General features: G+C 37.8%; 1 protein-coding gene across 6 annotated transcripts in view; it reads left to right on the plus strand.

Annotated features, from left to right (window-relative positions):
* The window catches only part of scml2 (Scm polycomb group protein like 2), a 216,729-nt gene extending 193,794 nt beyond the window's left edge, over nucleotides 1–22,935 (plus strand). For 5 of the 6 annotated variants that reach the window (XM_039745026.1, XM_039745030.1, XM_039745027.1 and 2 more), the window contains 3 exons: nucleotides 432–722; nucleotides 9,353–9,516; nucleotides 20,677–22,935. In XM_039745026.1, the coding sequence (XP_039600960.1) occupies nucleotides 432–722; nucleotides 9,353–9,516; nucleotides 20,677–20,802 (581 nt within the window). In that variant the 3' untranslated portion in view covers nucleotides 20,803–22,935. The remainder of the gene's footprint in view (nucleotides 1–431; nucleotides 723–9,352; nucleotides 9,517–20,676) is intronic. The other variant, XM_039745029.1, reaches the window with a different exon arrangement.
* The last annotated feature ends 3,834 nt before the right edge of the window (nucleotides 22,936–26,769 follow it).

Raw genomic sequence — 26,769 nt, forward strand, 5'->3', positions numbered from 1 at the left:
TGGATTTTCAATATAAATCCAAAAAAATGTATGTTTTAAGTTAATGGGCTAATGGAATAGTCACAGTGATGAACTTGTGCCTCTCTAAGACTGGTTCCTATCTTGTGTCCAATACTGTTGACATAGATTACGGTCCCTAACAACTCTTAATATACACACAATTTCCAAGTTAAAGTGTCAAGAGATTTTTTTGTATTAAAAAAAAAAAAAAACTCCTAATGGCAGTTCAGTTAAAGGTGAATTCTAATCAAAGCACAAATTACTTGTGTAGTATTTAATTACATTTCTAGTCAAGATTTCCCAATTTGGGTTAATCAATATAAATTTGTTGTTTATGTTAACAATAATTCTGCAAATGGGCCTTGTGTATTATTTGTTTGATTAAAGCATGATTAATTCTCCTTGAGTAATAAAAAGTGTGCTGTGTTTAGCAGAGACATTGCCTCTTGAAGAAAATGGCCTCCCTAAAGAACACAGATTTCCTGAAGACTCAATGGATTCAGCCTCAAACTCAATGAGTCCACGATCACCTTCTTTAAGGAGCCCCATTGATTACAGAAATGCTGCTAGTTCTCCATTCTATAGAAGTTCCCATATGCCAGTCGGGGCGGCAGCAAGTTCCGCCATTAGCCAGCCATTGAGGCGTATCTCTTCATCCCCAAGTACAGCAGGGAGTGCAAGTTATCATGAGGTTAATAACCGCTTGCAGAGAAGAGTGGAAGGTAAGACTGATTGTACTGCTGACACTTGCTTAACTGGTTACCATGGAGACATTCAGTTATTACCATTCTTAATGCATAAGCTTATTTTATCTAATACCATTTTTAAATCTTAGTTTTTCAAAGAAATGAATCTTGAGCCCTGCAGAAGTATTGGACACTTGAAGCAATTTTTGCTTTTTTTAATTCTTATTTTTTGACACTTCAATTAGTGACTAATAGTTACCATGTGAGTAACATAATTCACACATTTTCAAGCAAAAAACATAAAATGGTGTGCCATTGGTATAAATATGTATGGAGTATGTCATAAATAAAAACAGAAATATGTTAATTGCATAAATATTTAACCCTGTATATTGGCATCTCTTTCATTTGCTAGTTTGACTCTAGACCATGTGCTAAGAAGTGGTAGGTAGAGTTTCAGGACAAAAATTTAGATTATGCAAGTGCTGAAGTTTGATGAAATCAAATGCAAATGAGCTTTTTGAGGTATGGGTGTTTAACTGAACACTTGCCTTAAAATCAACAAGTGAATAATGTATCGTAACACTTAGACTCTTTGTTTAAAATCCTGTCCTTCCAAGCTAGGTGGAAACTTCCAAGGGAAGCAAATAGGATGCCAACAGTTAATATTAATGCTCTGTGACAGAAAGTGAAGTAATATTGCATCACATCACAGTAATTAGTGTCACTGCAGTTTGCATTTGTGTATATATATATATATATATATATATATATATATATATATATATATATATATATACACACACACACATGCATACACACACACAAACATTGTGGATTCACAAGGTATTCAGACCCCTTCACGTTCTACACAGAAAATTGTGTTGTAGATTTCATTTCAAGTGCATAAATCTGTCAATTTGCCCATCAGTTTATACTCAATAACCCATACAGGCAAAGCAGAAAGATTCTTTCAGAATGCTTTGAAAACATACTAAAAATCAAAAGCTGAAACATCTTTTTTCATATAAGTATCAAGAACCTTAATTCAGAACTTTGTAGAAGCCCCTTTGGCAGCAAATATAGCTACAGGTTTTGCATATATAAGCTTTGTTAGATTGGTTGGGAATTGTGTATAAACGGCCCTCTTCAGGTCTCTCCACAGATGTTCTTTGGGGTTTAAGTCTAGGCTTGGATTTTTTTTTTTTTTTTTTAAATATACAGGGTGGGCCATTTATATGGATACACCTTAATAAAATGGGAATGGTTGGTGATATTAACTTCCTGTTTGTGGCACATTAGTATATGTGAGGGGGAAAACTTTTCAAGATGGGTGGTGACCATGGTGGCCATTTTGAAGTCGGCCATTTTTGGATCCAACTTTTGTTTTTTCAATAGGAAGAGGGTCATGTGACACATCAAACTTATTAGGAATTTCACAAGAAAAACAATGGTGTGCTTGGTTTTAACGTAACTTTATTCTTTCATGAGTTATTTACAAGTTTCTGACCACTTATAAAATGTGTTCAATGTGCTGCTCATTGTGTTGGATTGTCAATGCAACCCTCTTCTTCCACTCTTCACACACTGATAGCAACACCACAGGGGAAATGATAGCACAGGCTTCCAGTATCTGTAGTTTCAGATGCTGCACATCTCGTATCTTCACAGCATAGACAATTGCCTTCAGATGACCCCAAAGATAAAAGTCTAAGGGGGTCAGATCGGGAGACCTTGGGGCCATTCAACTGGCCTACGACGACCAATCCACTTTCCAGGAAACTGTTCATCTAGGAATGCTCGGACCTGACACCCATAATGTGGTGGTGCACCATCTTGCTGGAAAAACTCAGGGAACGTGCCAGCTTCAGTGCATAAAGAGGGAAACACATCATCATGTAGCAATTTCGCGTATCCAGTGGCCTTGAGGTTTCCATTGATGAAGAATGGTCCATCTTTTTATCCCATATACCACACCATACCATCAATTTTTTTTGTTCCAACAAAAAAGGAGGGATCTATCCAATTTGGGTTAGTGTCAGACCAATAGCGGTGGTTTTGTTTGTTAACTTCACCATTCACATAAAAGTTTGCCTCATCACTGAACAAAATCTTCTGCGTAAACTGAGGGTCCTGTTCCAATTTTGTTTTGCCCATTCTGCAAATTCAGTGCGCGGATCTGGGTCATCCTCGTTGAGATGCTGCAGTAGCTGGAGTTTGTAAGGTTGCCATTTGTGAGTAGCTAATATCCGCTGAAGGGATGTTCGACTAATGCCACTCTCCAGTGACATGCGGCGAGTGCTACGCTGTGGGCTCTTGCTGAATGAAGCTAGGACAGCCACTGATGTTTCTTCATTAGTGACAGTTTTCATGCGTCCACATTTTGGCAAATCCAACACTGAACCAGTTTCACGAAACTTAGCAAGCAGTTTGCTAACTGTAGCATGGGAGATGGGTGGTCTCGTAGGGTGTCTTGCATTGAAATCTGCTGCAATGACCCGGTTACTGCGTTCACCAGACATCAACACAATTTCTATCCGCTCCTCACGTGTTAACCTCTGCGACATGTCAATGGCTGTAAACAAAGAGAAACTTGTAAATAACTCATGAAAGAATAAAGTTACGTTAAAACCAAGCACACCATTGTTTTTCTTGTGAAAGTCCCAATTAGTTTGATGTGTCACATGACCCTCTTCCTATTGAAAAAACAAAAGTTGGATCCAAAATGGCCGACTTCAAAATGGCCACCATGGTCACCACCCATCTTGAAAAGTTTTCCCCCCTCACATATACTAATGTGTCACAAACAGGAAGTTAATATCACCAACCATTCCCGTTTTATTAAGGTGTATCCATATAAATGGCCCACCCTGGTACTTTATTAATCCCTCAGGTTGAACTGTCTTTGGCTCTTCCACCCATGGGCAAGCCGAGTCTTGTCCTGAAGCTACTCCAGCATTGTCTTGACTAAACTGTTGTGCTGAAAAGTGAACAATTGTTGCAGTCTAGAGCAACAGGAACTTCTCTGTATTTGGCTGTATTCATTCTTCCCACAATACTGACTAGTCTCCCTGCCCATGCCATTGAGAAGCACCCCACATTTTGTGATACTGCAACCTCCAAGCTTCAGCATAGGGATGGGACTAGGCAGGTAGCACTACCTGGTCTTTGCCAGACAATAGCACTTGAGTTTTTCCAAAACAGTTCAGTCTTTGACTCATCAGACCAGAGAAACGTTCTCATCATGCTCTGAGTCCTTCAAGTTGTTTTTGGTCAACTTTCGGAAAAGTCCTGGTAGTTCCAAAATTCTTCCATTTCACAATTACTAAGACCACTGTGCTCCTGAGAACACTAAAAGCTTTATAAATGGTTTTAAACCTTGTAATGATTTGTACCTCACAAGAATTTGATCACAAAGGTCTACAGAGACTTCCATGGAACTTAATGGGTTAGTTTTGTTCTGATATACAGTATGAATTGTAGGACCTTAAATAGACAAGTGTGTGCCTTTCTAAACAATGTCCAGTCATTTCAGCTTGCCACAGGTGGACTAAAATCAAGTTCTAGACGCATATCAAGAATATTTAAAGTAAACCGTATGAACCTGGCAATTTTGAGTGCCACAGCAAAGCGTCTGAATACTTATGTAAATGAGAGAGTTCAGTTTTTCATTTTTAATACATTTGCAAATCTTACTGAAAACCTGTTTTCACTTTGTCATTATGAGTTATTTAGTATGTATTGATTTGGCTAATATGAATGATTTACAGTATCCATTTAAACTTAAATCTACAGCACAGTAAAGTGTGCTGAAAGTGAAGAAGTCTGAATACTTTCTGAATCTGTTGTATGCACACATACATGCACATAAATATAAACAAACATAACTGGCCTAGATAATATATGGGGAAAATACAATTTGCAAGGATTGTTTGTGATGGAAGTCTAAATCTTTGTGTGTGGTGCAAACCAAATTCCTTTCATATTCCACTTAATATCAAAGAACCATATGATGGAAATGCTTCTTTTCTGCAGGGACCTGGAAGTTCAGAAATTAAGTGGCATTTAGTTATATTTGTACTTAACACTGCAAGAAAACATTCCTCAGTATAAAATGGTATTAAAAAATCTCGAGGACAATGATCCAATACACAGGACTGTTCATAAAGTTTGAATAAGCCATTTTGCGAAGCTGGAGCAAATTTGCCTAAAAATATAAATATAAAATTGAAGTACTATGCAGTATTGGCAGATACTGCAAGGTATTTATTTCATATATTAATCAGAAAAGGTCATAGTTGTAATTCGTGTACCCTGGTTGCTTATTACCTTACACCCAGTGCCGCTAGATATTTGACCCAGAATTGGATTGGGGGGTTTAAAAATAGACAGATAGATGAATGAATGAACAGATGTGTAAGGAGCATATTTTATCTTAATATTTTCTTTGTTGTTCCTGACTTATAACTGTTTTTCCTGTAAAGTATATTGAGATGTGAATAAAAAACAAAATTGTAAAAATGTAATTTTTATTTTTTCCTGCATTAATGTTACAGCAGCAGAGACAACTCGGGAACCACCCCTAGATGAGGCACTGATCCATATTCATAATGTATATGACCAGTTTGATTTTACCATTTAAGCCTAACCTGCATGTCTTAACACTAGAATTACCAGAGCCTACGAAAAAACTCGTAATTCCGTCCCACCTTAAACTGCTTCTTAAATCCCTTCACACCTCTCCGCCAGCGCCCTTTGTCTTCTAAATGTGCTGATAAAGAGAAGTCGGCTATTCCATCCCCCCACCAATTTAGAACGTGCACGAACTTCTCTCAGCTCATGCCTTGATTGAGTATCTGGGAGTGAAGTGGAGTTTTAGAGTGGAAATAATAGATCGTTGTTTGGAGCACACGCATTTCATGTCTGTTCCGTTTCTACAGTAATCTGTGTCAACACATTGTTAAAACAGAAACTTTTTTATATTCTAGTAGTAGATGACAAAATGTAGGCATAAACTATATAATGTATGAAGCCTGAAGTCCAAAGAGCAAAGAAACATTTTCACAAGAATAACACAATTGCACTTTTATTCAAACATATAACTGCAGAAACAAAAAGCCGCCTTAACATGCAACATTGACACCAGTTTACTGTAACTGACACCGTGGCTCAATAGACTCAGCCCCGCTTGGAATCAAGGGGTCGCGGGTTCAATCCTGCGCCCCTCCGTTTTGAGAAGTAAACTGCTCTTGTCTTACTGTTTTAGAATAAAAGCATACATTTCATTTCAGTCTGTAACAGCCGGTGCAGTTTATGATCCTTGTAAAGGTTAGCTTTTTTTTAATTCACTTTTCACTCTCTCAGTCGCGTTCAGAATCAATCCATACAACCCCATCTGACACGGCTGTTTTCACTAAAGACGCGCTATAGCTCTGCAGTGTACCACGATGCATACTAACGCCAAACACCCCCCCAGTTCTGACACACAAACGCTGGCGAAGCTGCCTTCTTCGTATCTCACCGTCACTTGCTTTTCGTTTTATTGAGTGTTCCTGCCAGTCCCCGCATGTTGCTGTATGCTTTTTCTTTTGTACTACAGGACATGCAGAGGAAAGAATGGTAAAGACCAGTAACTTCGGCGCTATATGCAATCATCAGACACTCCCCATCTGCCCGTGTCGTTCAAACACAGGAACATATATTGGTGTAAAAGTATAACAAAAGTGCACTTTTATTCAAGTGCACTTTTTCCATCGCCTTTTCCTGTAAGAAGCAGTGTACACACTTCTCTCTATCCAGCATACAGCAACATGCGGGAGCTGGCAGGAACACTCAATAAAACTGAATAAAAAGAAAATCAAGTGACGGTGAGATACGAAGAAGGCAGCTTCGCCAGCGCCTGTGTGTCAGAACCGGTGGGGCGTTAGTATGCATCGTGGTACAGCACAGAGCTATAGCGCGTCTGTATTCTGTTTCTTTTGTACTCCAGGGCACGCAGAGGAGAGAATAGTAAAGAGCAGTAAGTTCGGCGCTATATGCAATCATCAGACACTCCCCATCTGCCCGTTGTTTTGTTATACTTTTCAATACTTTTATACTGCTCAAACGGGCATGCTCAAAAATACACGTAATGCCACGAAAAGTGCACGCAGACACTTCATTTCGCAAACAAAACAAGTGCACTTTTATTCAAAACTACCTGTATAACCAAGAAAAAGAAAGCAAGTTACAGTAGGCGATTGATACGACAGCTTGCATGGTGCAATGCTAAGAAGTGCAGATTTTCATTCCGTGCTATATAAAATCATCACATTCAAATATTAACAGTTCCCACACACCCAAGGACCGTCCTTCCTACATTTACGACACGTGTACTTGTTGCCGTGTACACACCTCTCTGTGCTATGGTTTCTATTACACTGAATGAGCACCTGACACTGTACTTTCTTCCCTGGGGGAAGGTCCCGCATCAGAGAATTTCCAGTTCCTGCATAAATTCACACCCGATCTGACGCTGTTCGCTTTCAAATAATATTGCATTAGTGCGATTATATTTTCACATATATTGTCTCTTTCTTTCAGGTGTGTAATAGAAACCACAGCATAGAGAGAAGTGTGTACACTGCTTCTTACAGGAAAAGGCGATGGAAAAAGTGCACTTGAATAAAAGTGCACTTTTGTTATACTTTTACACCAATATATGTTCCTGTGTTTGAACGACACGGGCAGATGGGGAGTGTCTGATGATTGCATATAGCCGGTTACTGGTCTTTACCATTCTTTCCTCTGCATGTCCTGTAGTACAAAAGAAAAGCATACAGCAACATGCGGGACTGGCAGGAACACTCAATAAAACGAAAAGCAAGTGACGGTGAGATACGAAGAAGGCAGCTTCGCCAGCGCTTGTGTGTCAGAACCGGGGGTGATTGTGCGTTAGTATGCATCGTGGTACACTGCAGAGCTATAGCGCCTTTAGTGAAAACAGCCGTGTCAGATGGGGTTGTATGGATTGATTCTGAACGCGACTGAGAGAGTGAAAAGTGAATAAAAAAAAAGCTAACCTTTACAAGGATCATAAATTGCACCGGCTGTTACAGACTGAAATCAAATGTATGCTTTTATTCTAAAACAGTAAGACAAGAGCAGTTTACTTCTCAAAACGGAGGGGCAGGATCGAACTCGACCCTTGATTCCAAGCGGGGCTGAGTCTATTGAACCACGGAGTCAGTTACAGTAAACTGGTGTCAATGTCGCATGTTAAGGCGGCTTTTGTTTCTGCAGTTATATGTTTGAATAAAAGTGCAATTGTGTTATTCTTGTGAAAATGTTTCTTTGCTCTTTGGACTTCAGGCTTCATACATTATATAGTTTATGCCTACATTTTGTCATCTACTACTAGAATATAAAAAAGTTTCTGTTTTAACAATGTGTTGACACAGATTACTGTAGAAACGGAACAGACATGAAATGCGTGTGTTCCAAACAACGATCTATTATTTCCACTCTAAAACTCCACTTCACTCCCAGATACTCAATCAAGGCATGAGCTGAGAGAAGTTCGTGCACGTTCTAAATTGGTGGGGGGATGAAGTAGCCGGCTGCTCCTAGCTTCTCTTTATCAGCACATTTAGAGAATAATGGACGCTGGCGGAGAGGTGTGAAGGGATTTAAGAAGCAGTTTAAGGTGGGACGGAATTACGAGTTTTTTCGTAGGCTCTGGTAATTCTAGTGTTAAGAATATGGGAGGGTAATGCAGGACCCAAAGGAGACGCATATAGACAGACAACTTATGACTTAAAATTTGAAATTCAGTTTTTACTCCTGGAAAAGTTGTAATATTTCCAGGAGGCTAGGTGTACTTTCAAGATATTTTATTAAGTTCTGCAGAAATTGGGGATAAGAGTTAAATCACAGATTCTCCCTTTTATCTAAATAATCATTTAAGCAGAAAACAATGCTATGGGACAGAACTATGACTAGGCCAACATTTTTCTTTGCTTTATTGTTGGCAGAAAGAAACAAGCTGCATAATCAAAGCAGAAAAATCCATTCTGTCAGCTGTTTTATTGAGTACAATTAACATTTGTGAGAATGTACCCTTTTTTCAGAATAGCCCAGTCAAAGGAAACAACTTTATACAGACCAAAATTATGCAGGGGATGGAACAAAACAGATAGAAAGATGTACTTTTATTTAGCAATAAGGAATGACTGGCAAGTTATTAATTTAGAACACATACCTCTCAGCTTTCTTTTTACTTCTTAAAGCAGGTGGGGCACCCTCATATTAATTTTTGGATGTTTTATTGATACATCCCTTATTGTTTGACGTTTTGGAAATATTTTAACGTTAATTTTTAATTTTATAATTTACATGCAAATTATTTTTTTGCTAATTCTATTAACTCAAAAAAATCATTAAATGCGCAGAGTAGTATGAGTTCAGTTTCATCCATATCAACCAGGCTGCTATCTAACAGTTTTTGTCCAGCAGTGTGACTACTTTTTTAAGTTATGCTTTTGAATAACAATAACTATGAAGAAAAAATAAAAGCTCAATATTTGTCTGCATTTTCCATTGCATGAAATTGTGACCTGACAAATTCACAGCTTTTCTTTGTTAATATTTCTTGTATTGTCGTCTATGTTTAATTTCTCATTGTATAGCTGCAAGTTCCACAACAGGACCCGATGTACATTTGGCAGACAGAGAGACGTCCAGGATGTCTAGTAAAAACCCATCGTCTTGGTCCATTGAAGAAGTAATGCAGTTTGTAAGAGATGCAGATCCTCAGTCCCTAGGACCCCATGCAGAGCTCTTTAAAAAACATGTAAGTTTCTTGTGTGGTTTAATTGCTCTTTACTGAATTGGCATTTGAGGTTTCATTTTAGAGGAAATGTTTGTGTAGTTCTTTCATCATTTGCTGTCAGATCTCATCCACCACTGTGGCCCTGACACTCTAATGCTTTTTAAATCACCACAGTGACCGCAGAGAAGAACCAGCCAGTGATTCTAGCACTGTTTTTTTCTACCCCTTAGTGATATTTCCAGTTACAGTGAATGCTTCCCTTCCCTTACTTAGAAAAGCCTAGGCAATTTCACACCATTCCTTAATTTTGTTTTTGCCAGAAGCTCTTTGAGGCTGTCTGAAAGTCATTCCTCATCACCTAAATAATCTATAGACCCTCCTGCTAAGGTTGCATGAAGTGCCTCTTGTGTGAAAGGCATGGCTGCTTCCTTACCACTGAAAGACAATATGGGGTCACATTCATCAGCCTGCCTAGAAAAACTTTGCTCCACCCAATAGCTGAACATTGTACCGCCCTGCAGATGAAACAGTGGACCAACTCTTTGTCCTTGTATGTCTAGATGTCAACGGTGAACTTGGGACAAACAAATGATCATGTACCTTGTGGCGCTTTATAGAAGGTGGCACAATAGAGCTTCTAAACCAGTATTATTCTGTCCATTTATCTGCAGAGCAAAAATCCCCATAAGTCCCTCATTTATGATCATAAGGTTGTAGGTTGATGACTGAAAAAATGAGATTTTCCAGGTAGCCAAAATGAGGTTGCTGTGCAAGCTTGCTTGGCTTTGTCTTTGTGACAGGGTTGTGATCTTGTTAATACAGTAGGGCTTTAGAGTATAACCACTGCTTATCCAGATAGACCAGATTTAGGATTCCTCCTTGGGACCTCCCACAGTGAATGAACAAGACAAGACTCACCTTGGGAATACTGGATGGCAGACTCTGGCTTTGCTGGAGGGGTTATATTTCTGAACTGTCTTGGAAGCATTTGCGTGTTCCCACGAAGGGCTTGGAGGTAGGTGCTAAGAATTTAAAGACCTAGTCAGCTCATGATTGACACTTGGTACTCACACTAGGAAAAATAGTTTGAAAATTAATTTAAATAGGAAAATTACTTTTATTAGACTTAAGTAACAATAAATGATTTTATAAATGTTTGCAGGCAATATGGTCTAGTGGCTATCATTTTATACTTAAATGTCAGTGTTGATTATTAGATTTCCACCTCTCAGTCAGTGGTTAACTGTGAGCAGCTCATTTAACTTGCTTTTGTCCCAAAACTCGATATAAACATATATCACCTTAGATCACAGTATCGACAAAATATAACATAACATTCTCAAACTTTAGTCCAATTAAGGAGTACCAAAAACCAGAGCCTGTATCATTCTCATACCCCACTAATCCAGATCAGTGTTGCAGAAGCTAGAGCCTATTCCATACAGAAGCCAGGAAGCAACACTGGGTAGGGTGCCTGCCCATCATGGAACTATCTCTTGGACACAACTACACTCACTCTTGGCAGATTTAGATTTACAAATTAACCTGACATGCACAAGTCTTTTTAATGTGTTAGGAAACCAGGAATGCCCTGAGAAATACCCAAATACTCATGGATGAAAAAAGAGCAAAGTAACCATACACAGAAACTTAGTGCAAAATTCAACCCTTGGATATTCTATTTTTAAGTGAATAGCGCCATTAGTCTGCTGATTGCATAGACTTTATATGCTTCTGCCTGCTGCAAGCTGCTTGGAAAAAATTACAACGTGGCTTCTTAGAAAACCGAGACAATGAGACTTTGCTTAGAAATTATAAAGTTAAGATCTATAATGTAGCAAATATTTTTATTCTTTTATTTGTCTTTAACGCATAGTGTGGCTAGTAAATAAAATAAATGCAAAAGCTGTTACTTATTTGGAGTTTAATTTTTCAATTTGAAAAATATATTTCATTTTACTACTGTTACAACAAAGTTTCTTTATATATAATGTGCAAAAAATGCCATAAGATTTCTTAATACATTTTTAAAATAAGAGTGATATAAAAGTATAACTTTACAGTTTGCAATGTTTGCATTTTTTTATTTATATTTGTCATTTTTACTGCTTTACAACGTTTTAAACCATACACTACAGTGGTACTACATTTAATTTTGCCTAAATACAACATAACATTTAAATAATTGTTTCCAACATCCTCCACCTCCCCCTCCTCTTCACATATCTGGGAGTATACTTTCCTGTGATCTATATTATACACAGACTAATACAGTTAATCAGAAAAGATATATACATTCACTACAGAGTTCCTGATATAAATCCTAACTTGAGCACTCTGTCTGTGGATTTTGAGTGTCCTCCCAATGTCTTTATTAATCTTATGTATGAGGGTTAAAGTTGAGGAGATTAACTCCAATTTCATATGTAGCACATACTCTTTGCACAAACCATGAAATATACCTTTAAACAATATTATTGTGAAGGTTCATTAGTGTATTTGAATCATTTTTAAAATTCTCAGGTTTGTGATAACTTAACTGTGTGTGTTTTAAAGCACCCTGTAATGAACTGTTTAATCCCTTGTGATCATTATGTACTATAAAAGGCTACTTTGGAGCATTTTTCCCCCAACAACCAAATGACAATTCAAAGCAGTCAAACTAGTTTTCAAAACAACTATAGCAGCAAACAGTAGTTAAACCATGCTAAGAGTAAGATTAAATGGCTTAACGCAAAGTGTAGAACAGTATAGAGTGCTTACAAGTAAGTACTAACCACCACCGTGAACACCCATTAGTCCTGCCATTTTGAAGATGCTCTGACCCAGTCGTCTTACCATCACAATCCGGCCCTTATCAAATCAGATCCTTACGCTTGCCCATTTCTCCTGCTTCCGCCACATCACCTTCAAGAGCCGACTATTCACTTGCTGAATAATGTATCCCAGCCCTTGAGAGCTGCCATTATAACAAGATAATCAAATGTTATTCGGTTCTTCTTTCAGTAGTTTTAAGGTTATGCTTTATTGTTGTACATCCTTGTGTCAAACCTAGTTAACCAGGTCAGAGATGTTGAGTATGGTGCTTATAACAACAGCACTGGACACAAGGCAGGAACATTCTCTTCTTTTATTATGCTCTAAAAATGTAAAAATATTTGAAATTCTTTCTGCTTGTACTTGTATTCAGCATATCAGGTGGCCACATACCTGACTCTGATTTAGGAACATTTCATAGATAAATTAAAGAACAGATGGTATTTATAATGTGATTTGTTGAAAATCACTTTTGCTTATTCAAAGGCATGTCTCATTATACAGAGTAATTTCTTCTGCACATAAGGAGATTTACAAATTCAAAAAGTGTAATTTGTTAGCTTCTTGGAAAACCATGTTTTAATTTAACTGGTCAGTCAGATAGAGCTTTTGATATTAATGGTATTTTTCCTAGCGTACACTTCAAAGTATTTTGTATTTGTGCATGTCTGAAAGACACAAATATTTCTTCTCAAGACCTGGCAAGTACCAGGATGCATTAGGATGTACTGGTAAATGGGGAAACTGCAAGGCAGCATCTTGCCTCAGACGTCTGTATGGACTGGCTGTCCAAAAAAGATTGAGCACACCTAATTGTAAATTTGTAACAAGTATCTGAAAAAAAATTGCACAATTTGATTAATTTTATTTACAGTTTGTTTGTGAGAATTTAAGATATCTATATTCCTCAGTGATTTAAATAACCGTGTTACATTTAGCAGTTTTTTTTTTTTACATATTGATACAGAAAAAAAGTACTTGATTTTTTGGCACAATTTATATATTGTTGTCAGTTAATAAATGGTAACATAACATTGTTCACTACAACCACAATGCACTTCTTACAACAGATAGTACAATATCAAGGATGCATAATTCATAAAGATATATATTTGAGTTTTCTTGCAGTCTGATTTTAATTTGTATTAAAAATATATGGTTAATTAGAAAGTGTTTTTAGCCACAGTGAGATACAGTATATTCATTTCCATATTTTTCATAGCACTGTGTTGGCTGGTTTGATGAGTTTAAGCAGTTGTTGAATGTCTATGGTGCCTCTAATATTGGTGTCATTCAGCATATCAATTTAATGTGAATTTTTTTTTTTTTGGTTTGTGATAGCTGCAGCTTTTACAGCTTTCAGCTAAAGATAGCAATCAAGCATTTCCAGTGTGTTATTCCATCATGTTATGATATCGACTATCATTGTATGTGGCAGAAGTCCCACTAATTTCTGTTTGGTGGTGAGAACAGTTATGGCTGTGGGGCTACAGTGGAAAAAAAGAAGACCTGTCTTACTCTCTCTCAACCAAGCACATAACTACACGTGGGCTACTTCAGTAGCCAAATTCAGAGGATGTACTTTGTGAGCATACCCATGTCACTCAAACAGGGGAAGCTCTGCAGTCTACTTGTGACTTTATACTGTAAGAAGATGAATAAATAAATCAAGGTAAATAACATTCAATCTGGCTTTTATATAAGTAATATATATATGGTTTTCATATAAAGACCATCACAAAACATAATCACAAACAGAACTTTGCACTATACCTTGTAGAGCTCTGTAAGCCATGCTGTTTTGTTGGACAGGTGTGGGACAGACTGACTGGCAGGATGATGCCCGACCTGTTGCTGTATCCAAACAGTGCCATCTTTCACCTTTACGCCTGATGTAACTGGCATTGTTCCTATATGTGAGTGGACGTTTCTTGATGGGAGGGCTTCTGTTCTCTTTCCCTGATGTAAATCCCTCATCCTCATCTGACTTCACCTCTGTTATAGCACATCTTTTTTTTGAAAACAGCAGTGTCAGATCGGAGGGAGCATGAATGAGACTGAAAGAATTAAACTGAATTTAAAAAAAAAAGGCTAACTTTTGCAAATACCATACAATTATACCAGCTTTTACAGACTCAAATCAAATGTATGTTTTTATTGTATAATAGCAACAATAAGAGCAGCTCTCTGGAAGCGGCTAGTATTGAACTCATGACCTATTGATTATGTGTCAGTAGTTCTTACCACTGTACTACCAAAGCAGTCATGTCAACAAAGTACACTAACCCGATTTCTTTTTCTTCAGTCATATTCTTGAATAAAAGCACACTTGTTTTGTTATACTTGTACCTTTTGTGAAAGCGCTTATTTGATATTTGAACCTCAGTCTTAACATTATACTGTACACTTCATGTCAAAATTTTTTTTTTGTTAGTACTTAAACATGAAGAAAGTTGGTCTTAGGTATGTGTTCAACATTTCTTGCATTTACTGTCATCCTACACGTACATAGATCTTTGTATACACGAAACATGCATGAAAAGCATGTGTTCCAAATAACAATATATTATTTACCCTATAGAGCTGCAGGTACCTCACTCCCAGATAAGCAAGGCTTGGTGGGATAGCTAGCTGCTTGTGCTAATCGACACATTTACAAAACAAAAGACACTGAATGGAGAGGTGTGAAGGGATTTAAGGTGGGCCAGGATTCTAGTGTTTAAAAAATTATCCCAGTCTATTCTCCGTAGACTTTGCCGCATCTGCTCAAAATTTGCCATACCAGAGCTAAACTTAACAGGTTTAGTCTTAAACATCCACACTCTTCCAAAACACTGAGAACTATATTATATTATGATCACTTGACCCTAGTGATTCAATCACCTCTACACCCTCAATTCTATCCTGATTATTACAAAATACTAAATGTTGACAGGCTTTACTCCGCTTTGGTTCTTTAGCATACTGTATTAAAAAATTGTCACTGATTATTTAACATAAACACCTGCTGTTGTGCTCCTTAATTTTGCAAGGTTATCCCAGTTAATATTTTGGTAGTTAAAGTCCCCCATGACTATAATATCCCACTGTAAACTTGTCTTTTTAATATTACTAAAAAGATGTGCATTGAAATTACTGTCTGTATTGGGAAGTCTATAACACACTCCTAAAAAGAAGACCTTTTTCCCCCCTAATGCTTTCCAGACGAGGCCACATGTCCTTACTAAGATGGGGCCCAATGACCAGATGAAGATGCAATTCTGTTTCACATAAACCGCAATCCCACTTCCTTTTCTGTTCAGTCTAGTCTTCCACAAAAATGTGTAACCCTCTGTGTTATAGTCATCCCCACGTTTGTAATTTAGCCAGGTTTCTGTTATTGCTATAACATCACACTTATGATCCTTTACATACAACTCCAACTCACTTACTTTTTGACATTTCTAGCATTAAGGCAAGCTATTTTTAATGTGTTACTCATTTTACATTTATGTTACATTTAAATCCAGCAGATTTCATGGGATTACTGAACATCTCTGAAATACATGTTGTTAATCATGAGGTGTTCCAATTAAAAATTTTAAACTTTGCACAGCCCTAGTTGAAATACAACAGAAAGTTTGCAAACAGAAGGTCTACTCAGTTATGAGTAAAGAGGTAAACCAATTACAAGTTAATATTTGTGGACTCTATAAACCCCATAGTGGTTTGAAATGAGCAAGCTCAGTGATAAATGTCATTTTCTTCTTTCTGGGGCATCATAAATAGAATATTGCAAATGCTGGGATCAAAAGCTGTAGTGTAATATGATGGTCTGATTCTGTGTTTATTAATGTTTATTGCATAACTTCACAAAAATCTCTTAATCACCCATTCCATGGCCAGGAGTGTCAGCAGTTTCATTAAATGACCCAAAAGGATATTAAAAAGTAAAGTAGTATGTGTGTAACAACTGGTTGTAATTATTGCTTCACTAATATCTAAACAAAATGAGTGATCAGGTGGGTTTTTTTTTGTTTTTTTATAAATCATCTCTGTCAGAATTTAGTTTTTTGAGGTGTAACTTTCATTCATTCATCCTCATTGAGACAGTTTGTTTACACAACATGAGAGTTATATATTATGCTTTATTGATTTATAACTCAATGCTGTCAATATGCCAATAAAAAGTATTCTGTTCCCAAAGTGTATCTCTTACTGGTAATTATAAAAAAATGACCACTGAAGCCTGAGGTACACCAAATGTAGGCTTAGGTAAGAATATGGTGTATTTGATGAGCTAGCAGTAAACCAATTACTGTTCAATTTAGTGCCTTACTGTGTTAGTTTCCTGCACTTCAATTCTTTATCGTCATGTGTACAAGTGCCATGTACTGTACAATGAAATGCTTGCTTGCATGTGCCCCTGCAGACAGTGAACATTTACAAAAAACCTACACACAATGAATAAATTAATATAATAAGTAAATAAATGAAACCAGAATCCTAGGAGTAAATAGAGACAGTGGCAGAAGTATATGTGCAGTTTCTCAGTTTTTTTATTTTTAATAAATTTGCAAAAACCTCAAGGAAACTTTTTTCACATTGTCATTATGGGATGAATATAATCCATTTTGGAATAAGGCTGTAACATAACAAAATGTGGAAAAAGTGATGCGCTGGGAATACTTTCTGGATGCACTATATATTAGAGCCTAAAGAGGAGGTCTGTTTCCAAATATACCATACTAGCCAACCCGCGGCGTACCATACGCTGCATAATCAGGCTGGTTTTTTAATGATTTTTAAGCAGAGGGAGAAAATTAACATTTGAAAAATCGGTAATGTAATAAATCAGCAAGAAAATCAACATTGTAACAATGCATGGAACGAACCAACACACATTCATCTGAAGTGACTGAAAACTGGCGCACCGTCCTCACACCTTCTCCTGCCAGACGGAGGGATGGGGGTGCACGGCGCAGAGTGTGGAATGGGAGGAAAGGAGAATGACGTCGATTCAGCTCCGTCCGTCATGCTAGTCTGCTGATTCCTCGTTCAGTATGCATTGCCCGCTCATGTGTCCACCTCCAACTCGTCACTTGAGTCGCCGTCTTTACACAGTACAGATGTACCTGTGACTGACGTAGACTTTTCATTGCTCTGTGCGGTTTTGGCTGCTATTCTATATATATTCCACCAAGACACCCGACCACGGTATTAGCGAGGTGGGAGGGGGGTGTGTACAAAGGGTTGGGACGCAACCAGTGGGAGCGTATGAGTCGCACTTAGTGGGACTTAGTTTGCAGCCCGAATGGGGTTCATCGGCTTACCCACGCCGGGTAGACACACGGTCTACCCATGCACAAGGTTCGAGCTGCATGTAGACGGAGCTGGAGCATTTCTGCGGGAATGGAGTGAATAAACTGTGCGGGCCCTGCAGTATCGTACTTTGCCTTCAGTGTGCCATTACACTGCTGCTCAATCACCTCCATCTGAATCTGCACAGGTGCAATTTCCACATCCACGGCAAATTGGTTGCGAAACAACTCAAAATTCTTTTTTTGTTCTTCAAAGTCACCAAAGCACCGTGCGAACTCAGTGCGCAGTGCGCTCAGTTTATCGGCAAAGTGCGTATTTGGGAACACCGTTGTGCCGACTTGGTTCAACATTACTTGGCAACAGGGAAAGTGGGGCAAGTTGCACTGGTGCATTTGTGTCTCCCATAAAAGCAGCTTCACTTGAAATCACTTTGTGATTTTGCACAGGTAAAAACGTCTGCTGAAGTGTCAGATTCTTCTTTAACTCTTCTGCTTTCTGTATCTTCTGCTTTGCATTCAGGTCTTTCAGGTTATCCTGATGTTTTGTCTCATAGATTAAATTCTGTAATTACAGCCATATTAGCTCCACAAATGAGACACACGGGTTTACCGGCAATGTCAGTAAACATATACTCAGCCTCCCATCGGTTTTTAAAGGCTCTATTTTCAGAATCAACTTTTCTCTTCGGCATCGTGAGGGCTAGCTTCTCAATAACTTGCAGCATCATAAGCTAGACTTGATTAAAGCGGTAAGTGTTCAAAAAGGCAGCTGAAGCGCTGCATTATGGAATCTGTAGTTTATTGTGTTACCAGCGCTTCATATCGCCGGGCCATTAATAACAATAATATATAAAATGATCTCGCGGGCCGGATATAATTACACGCCGGGCCGGATGTGGCCCGCGGGCCTTGAGATTGACACATGATCTAAGAAGACGCATGTTTGTCGCTGATGCGAATTGCTGTATGTAGCGTGTAAAACAGTTTGCTATGGTGCACGCAGGCTTGCGTCGTAACCAAAAACTTTTTGTTAAAGACTGCCTATTTCATTGTGTTTTAACCTCAGTTGTAAAGGAATGTTTTAAGCACCCCTTGGGATACCCCTCGGTTTTGGCTGCTTTTCTATATATAATCCACCAAGATACCCGACCACGGTAAGAAGGGGGTGTGCACAAAGTGTAGGGACGTGAGTGGGAGCGTATGAGTCACATTTAGTGGGAATTCCACGGCTTGCAGCTCGAATGGGGTTCGACAGCTTACCCACGCCTCTCTGCGCTGGATAGACACACGGTCAATGGCATACATAATTATTTATTGAATGCTAATCACATCTGGAAAGACACGGATGTCTAAAACGGGTTGGTGTGAGAATACAACAGTAAGTGAATGAAAAGATGGAACTCTGGAGAGAGCAAAATACAACACAATAGTGAACCCGCGGCATAACAAACGGCACGTGGCTCAGACGTGCATGCGGACTCTTACCACAGATGAAAGGGACTAACTGGGTGGTCGGTGAGTTTTTGCGTCCGGACAAATGGGGAGGCAGTGTGAATGCCTAGAGAGCGAGGGTAGACTCCGTCCAGTGAAAAAGGAGCGTTGGTGGGCAGTAAAACGTCTTCCGTGTTCCTGCAGGAGCATCTAAGAAGACGCATGTTTGTCGCGGAAGCGAATTGCTGTATGTAGCGTGTAAAACAGTTTGCTATGGTGTACGCGGTCGCGCGTCGTAACTGAAAAGTTGGTTTTTAAAGACTGCCTACTTCATTGTGCTTCAAACTCAGTTGTAAAGAATTGTTTTAAGGATCCCATGGGATACCCCTCACAAAAAATTTCACACGCTGCATATGGCAATTCACCTCCACTAGAAACATGCCTCTATGAACAGTCAACGTAGCTTGGAGGTGCATGACATTAACCTGACCTGCATTGCATGTGGCCTTTATGACAGACGAATATAAATGGCGCCATTTTTTCTGTGTCGTCGCGTCTGAGTTAGTGGGCGTGGTCATGCGAGTTGTCGTTGTATCCAAAGGTCTTGGAGTTGGTGGCCGTGGCTCCTTCCTGCGTGCACCATAGGTGTCTCACTTGTCGGCAGCTTAGTGAATCCACGCCTCTTCCCGTGTGCTTTTCATGGTTGTCTTGCCTAAGTGAATTATATATATATAGATCTTCTTAGACCTCTGAACGTGCATGGCTGGCTTTAAAGTGTATTTATTAATTATGTTAAATATTTCTGCTTTTCAGTCATCACAGGTTCATCATTGTTTCTTACCAAGTCTCACATACATAAAGCAAATCTACTTCTAGTGTGTGGCTGAAAACATATCTACAAAAACCAAACATGCTCTACAACTGAATGAAGACAGTTGTACTTGTGTGTTATAAGCATTATTGGATCTGCATGGTGGCAGAGGTGGTTTAGCATGGCTGTATGCATTTCTATAATGATGTCCTGAACCTACTTGCATACTCCTCTTTATGGGATCATGCCCATAAGTACTGAAAATTGGAAAATAACTTTGTTAAAGGTTGTTACTTTTTATTTATTACTTTTGTTTCAATTTTAGAGATAGTATTTCAACAGTATAACTTTCATAATGTGAGTCCTGTATGTGTATTAAGTGACGCATTTGATAAAAGCTTACACGGCTGAAAAATTGTTTCTATCCTTCACCTTGAATTAATTTCGATCAAGAAATGCTTTTTGATTGAAAGGAATTGAAATGATCTTTGTGTGCAGCTCAACCTTTAAAAATAACATTGTATTAGACAGTTTTCTATACTAATACTAACTAACTTTTTATACTAACTTTATTTTTTTCTCCAGCCGTCTGGAGTTTTTTTTTTTGTTTTTCTGTCCCCCCTGGCCATTGGACCTTACTCTTATTCGATGTTAATTAATGTTGATTTATTTTGTTTTCTTATTGCGTCTAATTTTTCTATTCTTTATTATGTAAAGCACTTTGAGCTACTATTTGTATGAAAATGTGCTAAATAAATAAATGTTGTTGTTGTTAACTTATTCTGCATTTCTTGATGTAAATTTCTCTTTTGATGTCCACAGGAAATTGACGGCAAAGCACTGATGCTGCTTAGAAGTGACATGATAATGAAGTACATGGGACTGAAGCTGGGCCCAGCCCTCAAACTCTGTTATCACATTGAAAGACTAAAGCAAGGCAAGTACTAAGCGCAAGGAGTACTTTGCCCAATCATGATGAGCCTGCACCATTATTTTCTTTGTACTAAATGAGAGGATCTCTGGAGGTCCAGGAGGATTGTTCCATTTTAATTAACAGAAAAGAAGACTCTTTGGTACTGAGTGCTTTGCACTATCTTGTATTGAATTGCTTAGTCTTTGTAGGCTGCGTTTTATATTAGACCACAGTACCTCTCTTTTAAGGAATGTTATTTTTACTACTCAAAAAGATGTATTTCCATATGAACAATACCAACTCAGCTGAATTCCAAAGGATTTACTTATTTTGTTTACGGTGCATAAACAACATTAATACTTTATAAGAAGTTTCAGGCTAATACAGTAATTTTGATTTTCACCTTGTTGTTGGAATGAAACAGACAGTTAATCCATTAACACGTTTATACAATATTAACTAAAATGAATTGTTTTTAACATACTTTTTGACATTAGCTGGAGCTTTTTTATGTCAAATCATACAATGTAAAATAACCTAAAAAACTCTTTTATTGTTAATTGTTTTTATATATCTGTTGTCTACAAAAAAGATATATAATTGAAAGAATGTTTTTGTTGTAATATAATTGTGTTTTAATCTGAAATTTTCAGCAGCATGCTGAAATGAGATAAAGATTTATGCTTAGACATCATGTGCAAAGTAATACAAAGCAGGTTGGCATGATGATCACGTATTTTCTAAAACAAACAAAGAACATCTGGCTGTTTATAGCAAGTTATCATAACTCCATTTCACTATGGTGATTAATAATAAAAAAAAAGCCTCGCTGGTAAAAGGAGGAGCAGAAATTGAGGTTCAGCTCTCAATACACTTTTATTTCTTTTCCAGTATCTAAGTCTCTTCGTAAATGTGAATTATTTTAAACTTAAATTGTTCTACTTATTTATCTAGGCATGAACAGATTTTGTTGACAAATACAATTTGCCTGCTAAACATGCTTAGTAATACAGTACAAATTATGCCATGAAAACATCGCCAAATATTAAACCATAAATAAATAAAATTGCCATATTGAGAGTTGAGCACTATGAAAGAGAGCTCTTATTCTGGCCTGGCAAATAAAGTCCACTGTCGTGAAGTGGAGTTGTACAGGTTTATAACCTTTTTCAACATAATTTCTTACTTGATGGTTCCTAAACACCTTAAATTGGGTCATTTCACACTTCTTACCTGGCACTTTGTTGCTGGTAAATATGCTGTTATCATGCTGACCTGTCTTTTCTACCTGGGGTTTAGGCATTTTTATCTTGCCACATTTTTAACTTGTATAGTAGCGTGATAATCATTTGGCTTTTATACAGTTTACATTTCAATACCATTAAATAGTCATGGTTTTGGTGTTTTGTTTTTAATTTTTTTGGGGTTTGTCCTTTGGTTTAACATTATGCTTCAGGGACAAGAATGTACATTTTGTAGAAAATAAATATTTTAAGCTAAATGTATAAAATATATTAAATATTGTTGTTCCATGTTACTGGAGCACAGCTTTAGAAAGAGCTGTAGTGTTTATTACTCCTTTTTATACTAAATAAGACATCAGAATGCATTCATTTTAAAGGAGAATACTATTCTTTAAAACTACTTGACTGAAAATTGCCTTGTTTAATGTTATTGTTACTATTTCTCAGGTTTCAGCAGACTTCGCTTAAAATGTCAAGCCTTTTCTTCCTAATGCCTATGCTTTTTTTATGCTGTTGTGCTTGCTGTGAGACTTTCTGATTTCAGCAACTTTTGTTTGCTTTCCAATCCCCTGATATGGTCCTTTTGTTTATTGTGCCATACAAAGAATTGCATATCATGTTTTATATGCAGTAATCACATGAACTAGTCCTATAAGAATTGCTCTATATTAAGTCTAGTAAGCATCCACTGTTCTCTATGATTTGCTCAGACAGGTAATGTATAGTCTTTTTAGATCTTGTATTTTTATAAGGATATTTGAATAGTGAGAGGGTGTAGACGTTCCTTTTTTTGCTTATGGAAGAGTTCTGTTAAAGTATTCATAATAATAAAATGTGACACTGCTTTTTCTATGTTAAAAAGGGACCACTGCAATTGTTACTGTAAATAGAATTATACAGTAAATGGATACTCTGCTCAGGAAATGTGGACTGTGAGTCGTCATTTTGTATGAATGTTGATACGGTGTAAAGAGCAACAAAGATAATGCACTGGTTAGACATGGTTTTTGTGTTTGTGAAAAAAATAAACAAGTTATAGAATGTCTGTATACCAAATAGAGGGGCAAAAATCCAGATTTGGAAAGAGCATTCACTTGTGCCTCTTAGTAACAATTACTTTATGTGGTGAGAATTGTATATTGGAGGCTTTGTCAAGTTTTGCAATTTCCTTAACTTTGATAGGATTGTTGAGTAGATACTTTTGAAAAAAGGGAGTTGGGCCTTGTTTGACTCTCCCCAAGTAGAACAAAAGCAAAAAAAAGAAACAATTGGGTCATTATCACATAGAAAGCAAACAAGAGAAATAAACACAGAGAACATACTCTGCCCTTATTTTAGCTTACTTCCTGATTTTATCCTAAAATTGCCCTTGGCACTGAGGCAGTGTTGCACTGCCTGGTAAACCTCAGCGTCACTTGGGTCCTCTTTTGGTTATCAGAAGACCTTACAGGTTCTGCACTCACCACACCCCTTTGCAGCCTTTCTGTATTTATAGAGACTACTGTACATCCTTTTAGAATGTTTTCAGGACCGCCTGCTTTAAATGGTCAAAATGGTCCTATGCCTTCCATTTGTGCTACCAGTTAATCGGCTAAACTCCAGATTATCCAAAGGGCAACACTCTGATTTTCCCCCCTATAGAAAAAAGCTTCTTGCTGTTAGCCTGAACTGCCCTTTCCTTCAATCACAATCCACCCCTTCTGGCTTCACTCTTCCTCTTTTTTGTTGGTTTTTCTCACATCTAGTGGGTCTCCTGGTCTCTTCCAGGGTCACAATTCTTTGTTTCCCCCAGCCATTGTCCTTGCAAGTGCATGACGTCCATCTTCTCACATTGACAATTTATAGCATCACTGCCAGCATGAGGTTTCTGACAACAGCCAAGCAAATGCCTATTTTCCACTTTTTGCACTTGAAAGGAAACACCAGACATTTTTGCCAGTAAGCACCAGTTCATAGTTCTTCTGTGTTTTACTTGCAACAAGAGTAAAGAATTCCACATCTTACTCTTTCCTTTTGTTTGCTGTGTATACAGTACCTTCCAAAATGTGTGATTCCAGTTTGTTCCAGTCTCTATATACAGTAAATGTAAAATGCCTATTTTTGTTATTTTGAGCTTATCTAAGAAATGTTAAAAAAATGTAAAAATTGATCACAGTTTTCATCATTTGCTGAACCTGACAGAAACTAACCCTGTACAGGGTGCCAGATCATTGAAGACCCCACTCACTCTCATGAAGCTACATTGGAGACGACAGTCTGGTTAACTTGCATGGTGTGTCCAGAAGTGGATTTGCGCGCTCTAAGAATATTTACTCAATCAAATGTGATCCCAAGCTACAAAGGCAGTAGAAGTCGCATGGTGGCAAGGTGCTCTTAAATGTCGCTCGCAAGTCCATACACATTGAGAATGTGTGTTTTAAAATATGAAACTAGACACACTCACTCACTCAGTTTTCACAACTGTAGTGACATTGCTCGCTATATTTACTATTCTTTACATTCAGCAGGGTACAAAGCAAGACATATCTAAATACCATAAATGCCAGGACATCATGGGGGGCAGGGGGTGCTCACGCTTTCCAGTAGCATTTTATAACCTATGTCTTGCTAAGCTTTATTTATTTTTAGCACATTTTCATTTATTGTAAGGTTTAAAAGTTTATAGCCATTCTCAAACCAATTTAATCCAATTCAGGTTCATGAGACTTGACTTTGTCCTGGAAGTATTAGGCCCAAGGTAGGAGCCACTTCTAGCCAAGTGTTCCTGTTCATCACCCACTTATGCACACTTCCACAGGGCCATTATGGTAGAGTGAATCAGTATAACATGAATAGCTTTGAAATGTATGGTTGCCCAGATGCAAATGGAAAGTGTGTGCAAACAGGGCGTGAGATATGAATCTACCGTACAAGTGTGCCATGTGTAAAAATAAATTACAATATGAAAAAAATTTAAAAAAAAAATCAATATGATTTATACATAAATGGTGCAATGTAAATGCCAACTTTATTTATGTAAGCATGTACAGTTTACAAAAGATAATGAATATAGTACATACTGTATTTCTGTCTGCTTATTTTCTAACTTGGGTATCCAATTTAGGGTTGTTGAAAGCTGGTGCCTATCTTGGCCAACAGAGGAAAGGCTCTCCATCCATTGCAGGCTACGGTGACATTGGACCACTAAACATTTACTAATTAACATGCAAAAAAGAAAGTGTGTGAACTCTTTGGAATTATGTTTTTTCAGTATTAATTGGTCATAAAATGTGATTTGATATTCATCCAAGTCTCATGTAAAGGGCAAGCACAATATGTTTATGCCAATAACACAAAATTATAATCCTATTCATGTCTTTTTTTGAACACTCCCATCAAACATTGAGCGTGCTGTAGAAAAGGCAAGTGAACTCTTAGACTTGATAACGGGAGAAAACCACCTTTGGCAGCAATAACCTCAAACAAGCACTTCCCGTAGCTACAAATCAGACTTGCACAATGTTTAGGAGGAAGTTTGGATCATGCTACCTTACAGAATAAGGTCTTACTGGGCTGTTTCAAAAGACACATTTTCTTCCTTTTACTTCCATTTTTCTGGTCTTTATCCTGCTACATCACCAAACTTCTTCTGAGCTTCAGCTACCCTGACATGATCCTGAAGGGTACCTTAGTAACTGGGAATTCATTTGCTCCTTGATGACAGAAAGCTGTTCAGGCCCCAAGGCAGTAAAGCAACCCAAAATTATAATGCTCCCTTTACTGTTGGAATGATATTCTTACTGGTATGCTTTGCTCTTTTTACACCATAGGTACTGCAGGTGGTTATCCCCGAACAATTCAACCGTAGTTTCATAAGTCTGCAGAACATTTTCCCAGTAGTGTTGTATAGTGTCAAGGTCATCTTTTGTAAACTTCAAGTATGTAACAGCATTATTGGTGGCTTCCTTCTTGGTGCGTCCTGCCATGGCCACTATGGCCTGCTCAGTGTTTTGTGTACGGTGGAGTCATGAGATTCTTCACATTCTTCAAGCCTTAACAATTATTCTAAGGTTCTTTTATACCTCATTGAGCATTCTGTGCTCTGTCCTTGAGTAGTCACAATACTAAATCACCTCCCTTTATATACATTTTGTCTAACTGTGGATTGGTGAATGTCTAAACGCTTTGAAATTACTTTGTAACCCTTTCCAACTTTGTGCAAATCAAACATTTTTGATTGCACATCTTCCAAGATCTATTTTTATTGTTTAACAAGCTTCACATCAGCAGATGCTTTCTGTGAATAGCAATCTCAAAATTAGTCCTTTTTTTTCTATAGGTGAAAGCAGCTCTAAACCAGCATCATGAAGCTTGCATGACTGATTGGACATCAGGTTTGGTATCTCCTGTCTCCGATCAGCTTAGCCTAGGGCAGTGATGGCGAACCATTTATAAACCAAGTGCCCAATCTGCAATCCAAAACCCACTTGTTTATCGCAAAGTGCCAACATGGCAATTTAACCTGAATACCACCTAAAACTGAACACCAGCATAACCAAGGAGCTGGTGGTGGATTTTAGGAGGCCCAGGCCCCTCATGGACCCCGTGATCATCAGAGGTGAGTGTGTGCAGAGGGTACAGACCTATAAATACCTGGGAGTGCAGCTGGATGATAAACCGGACTGGACTGCCAATACTGATGCTCTGTCTGTCTATCTACTGAGCTTTTAGTTTAGAAAAGCAACTCATACATTAACATCTCTTGTCTTAAAAGAAAAA

This window comes from Polypterus senegalus, chromosome 2 (assembly GCF_016835505.1).
Source record: "Polypterus senegalus isolate Bchr_013 chromosome 2, ASM1683550v1, whole genome shotgun sequence".
NCBI classification, from domain to species: domain Eukaryota; kingdom Metazoa; phylum Chordata; class Cladistia; order Polypteriformes; family Polypteridae; genus Polypterus; species Polypterus senegalus.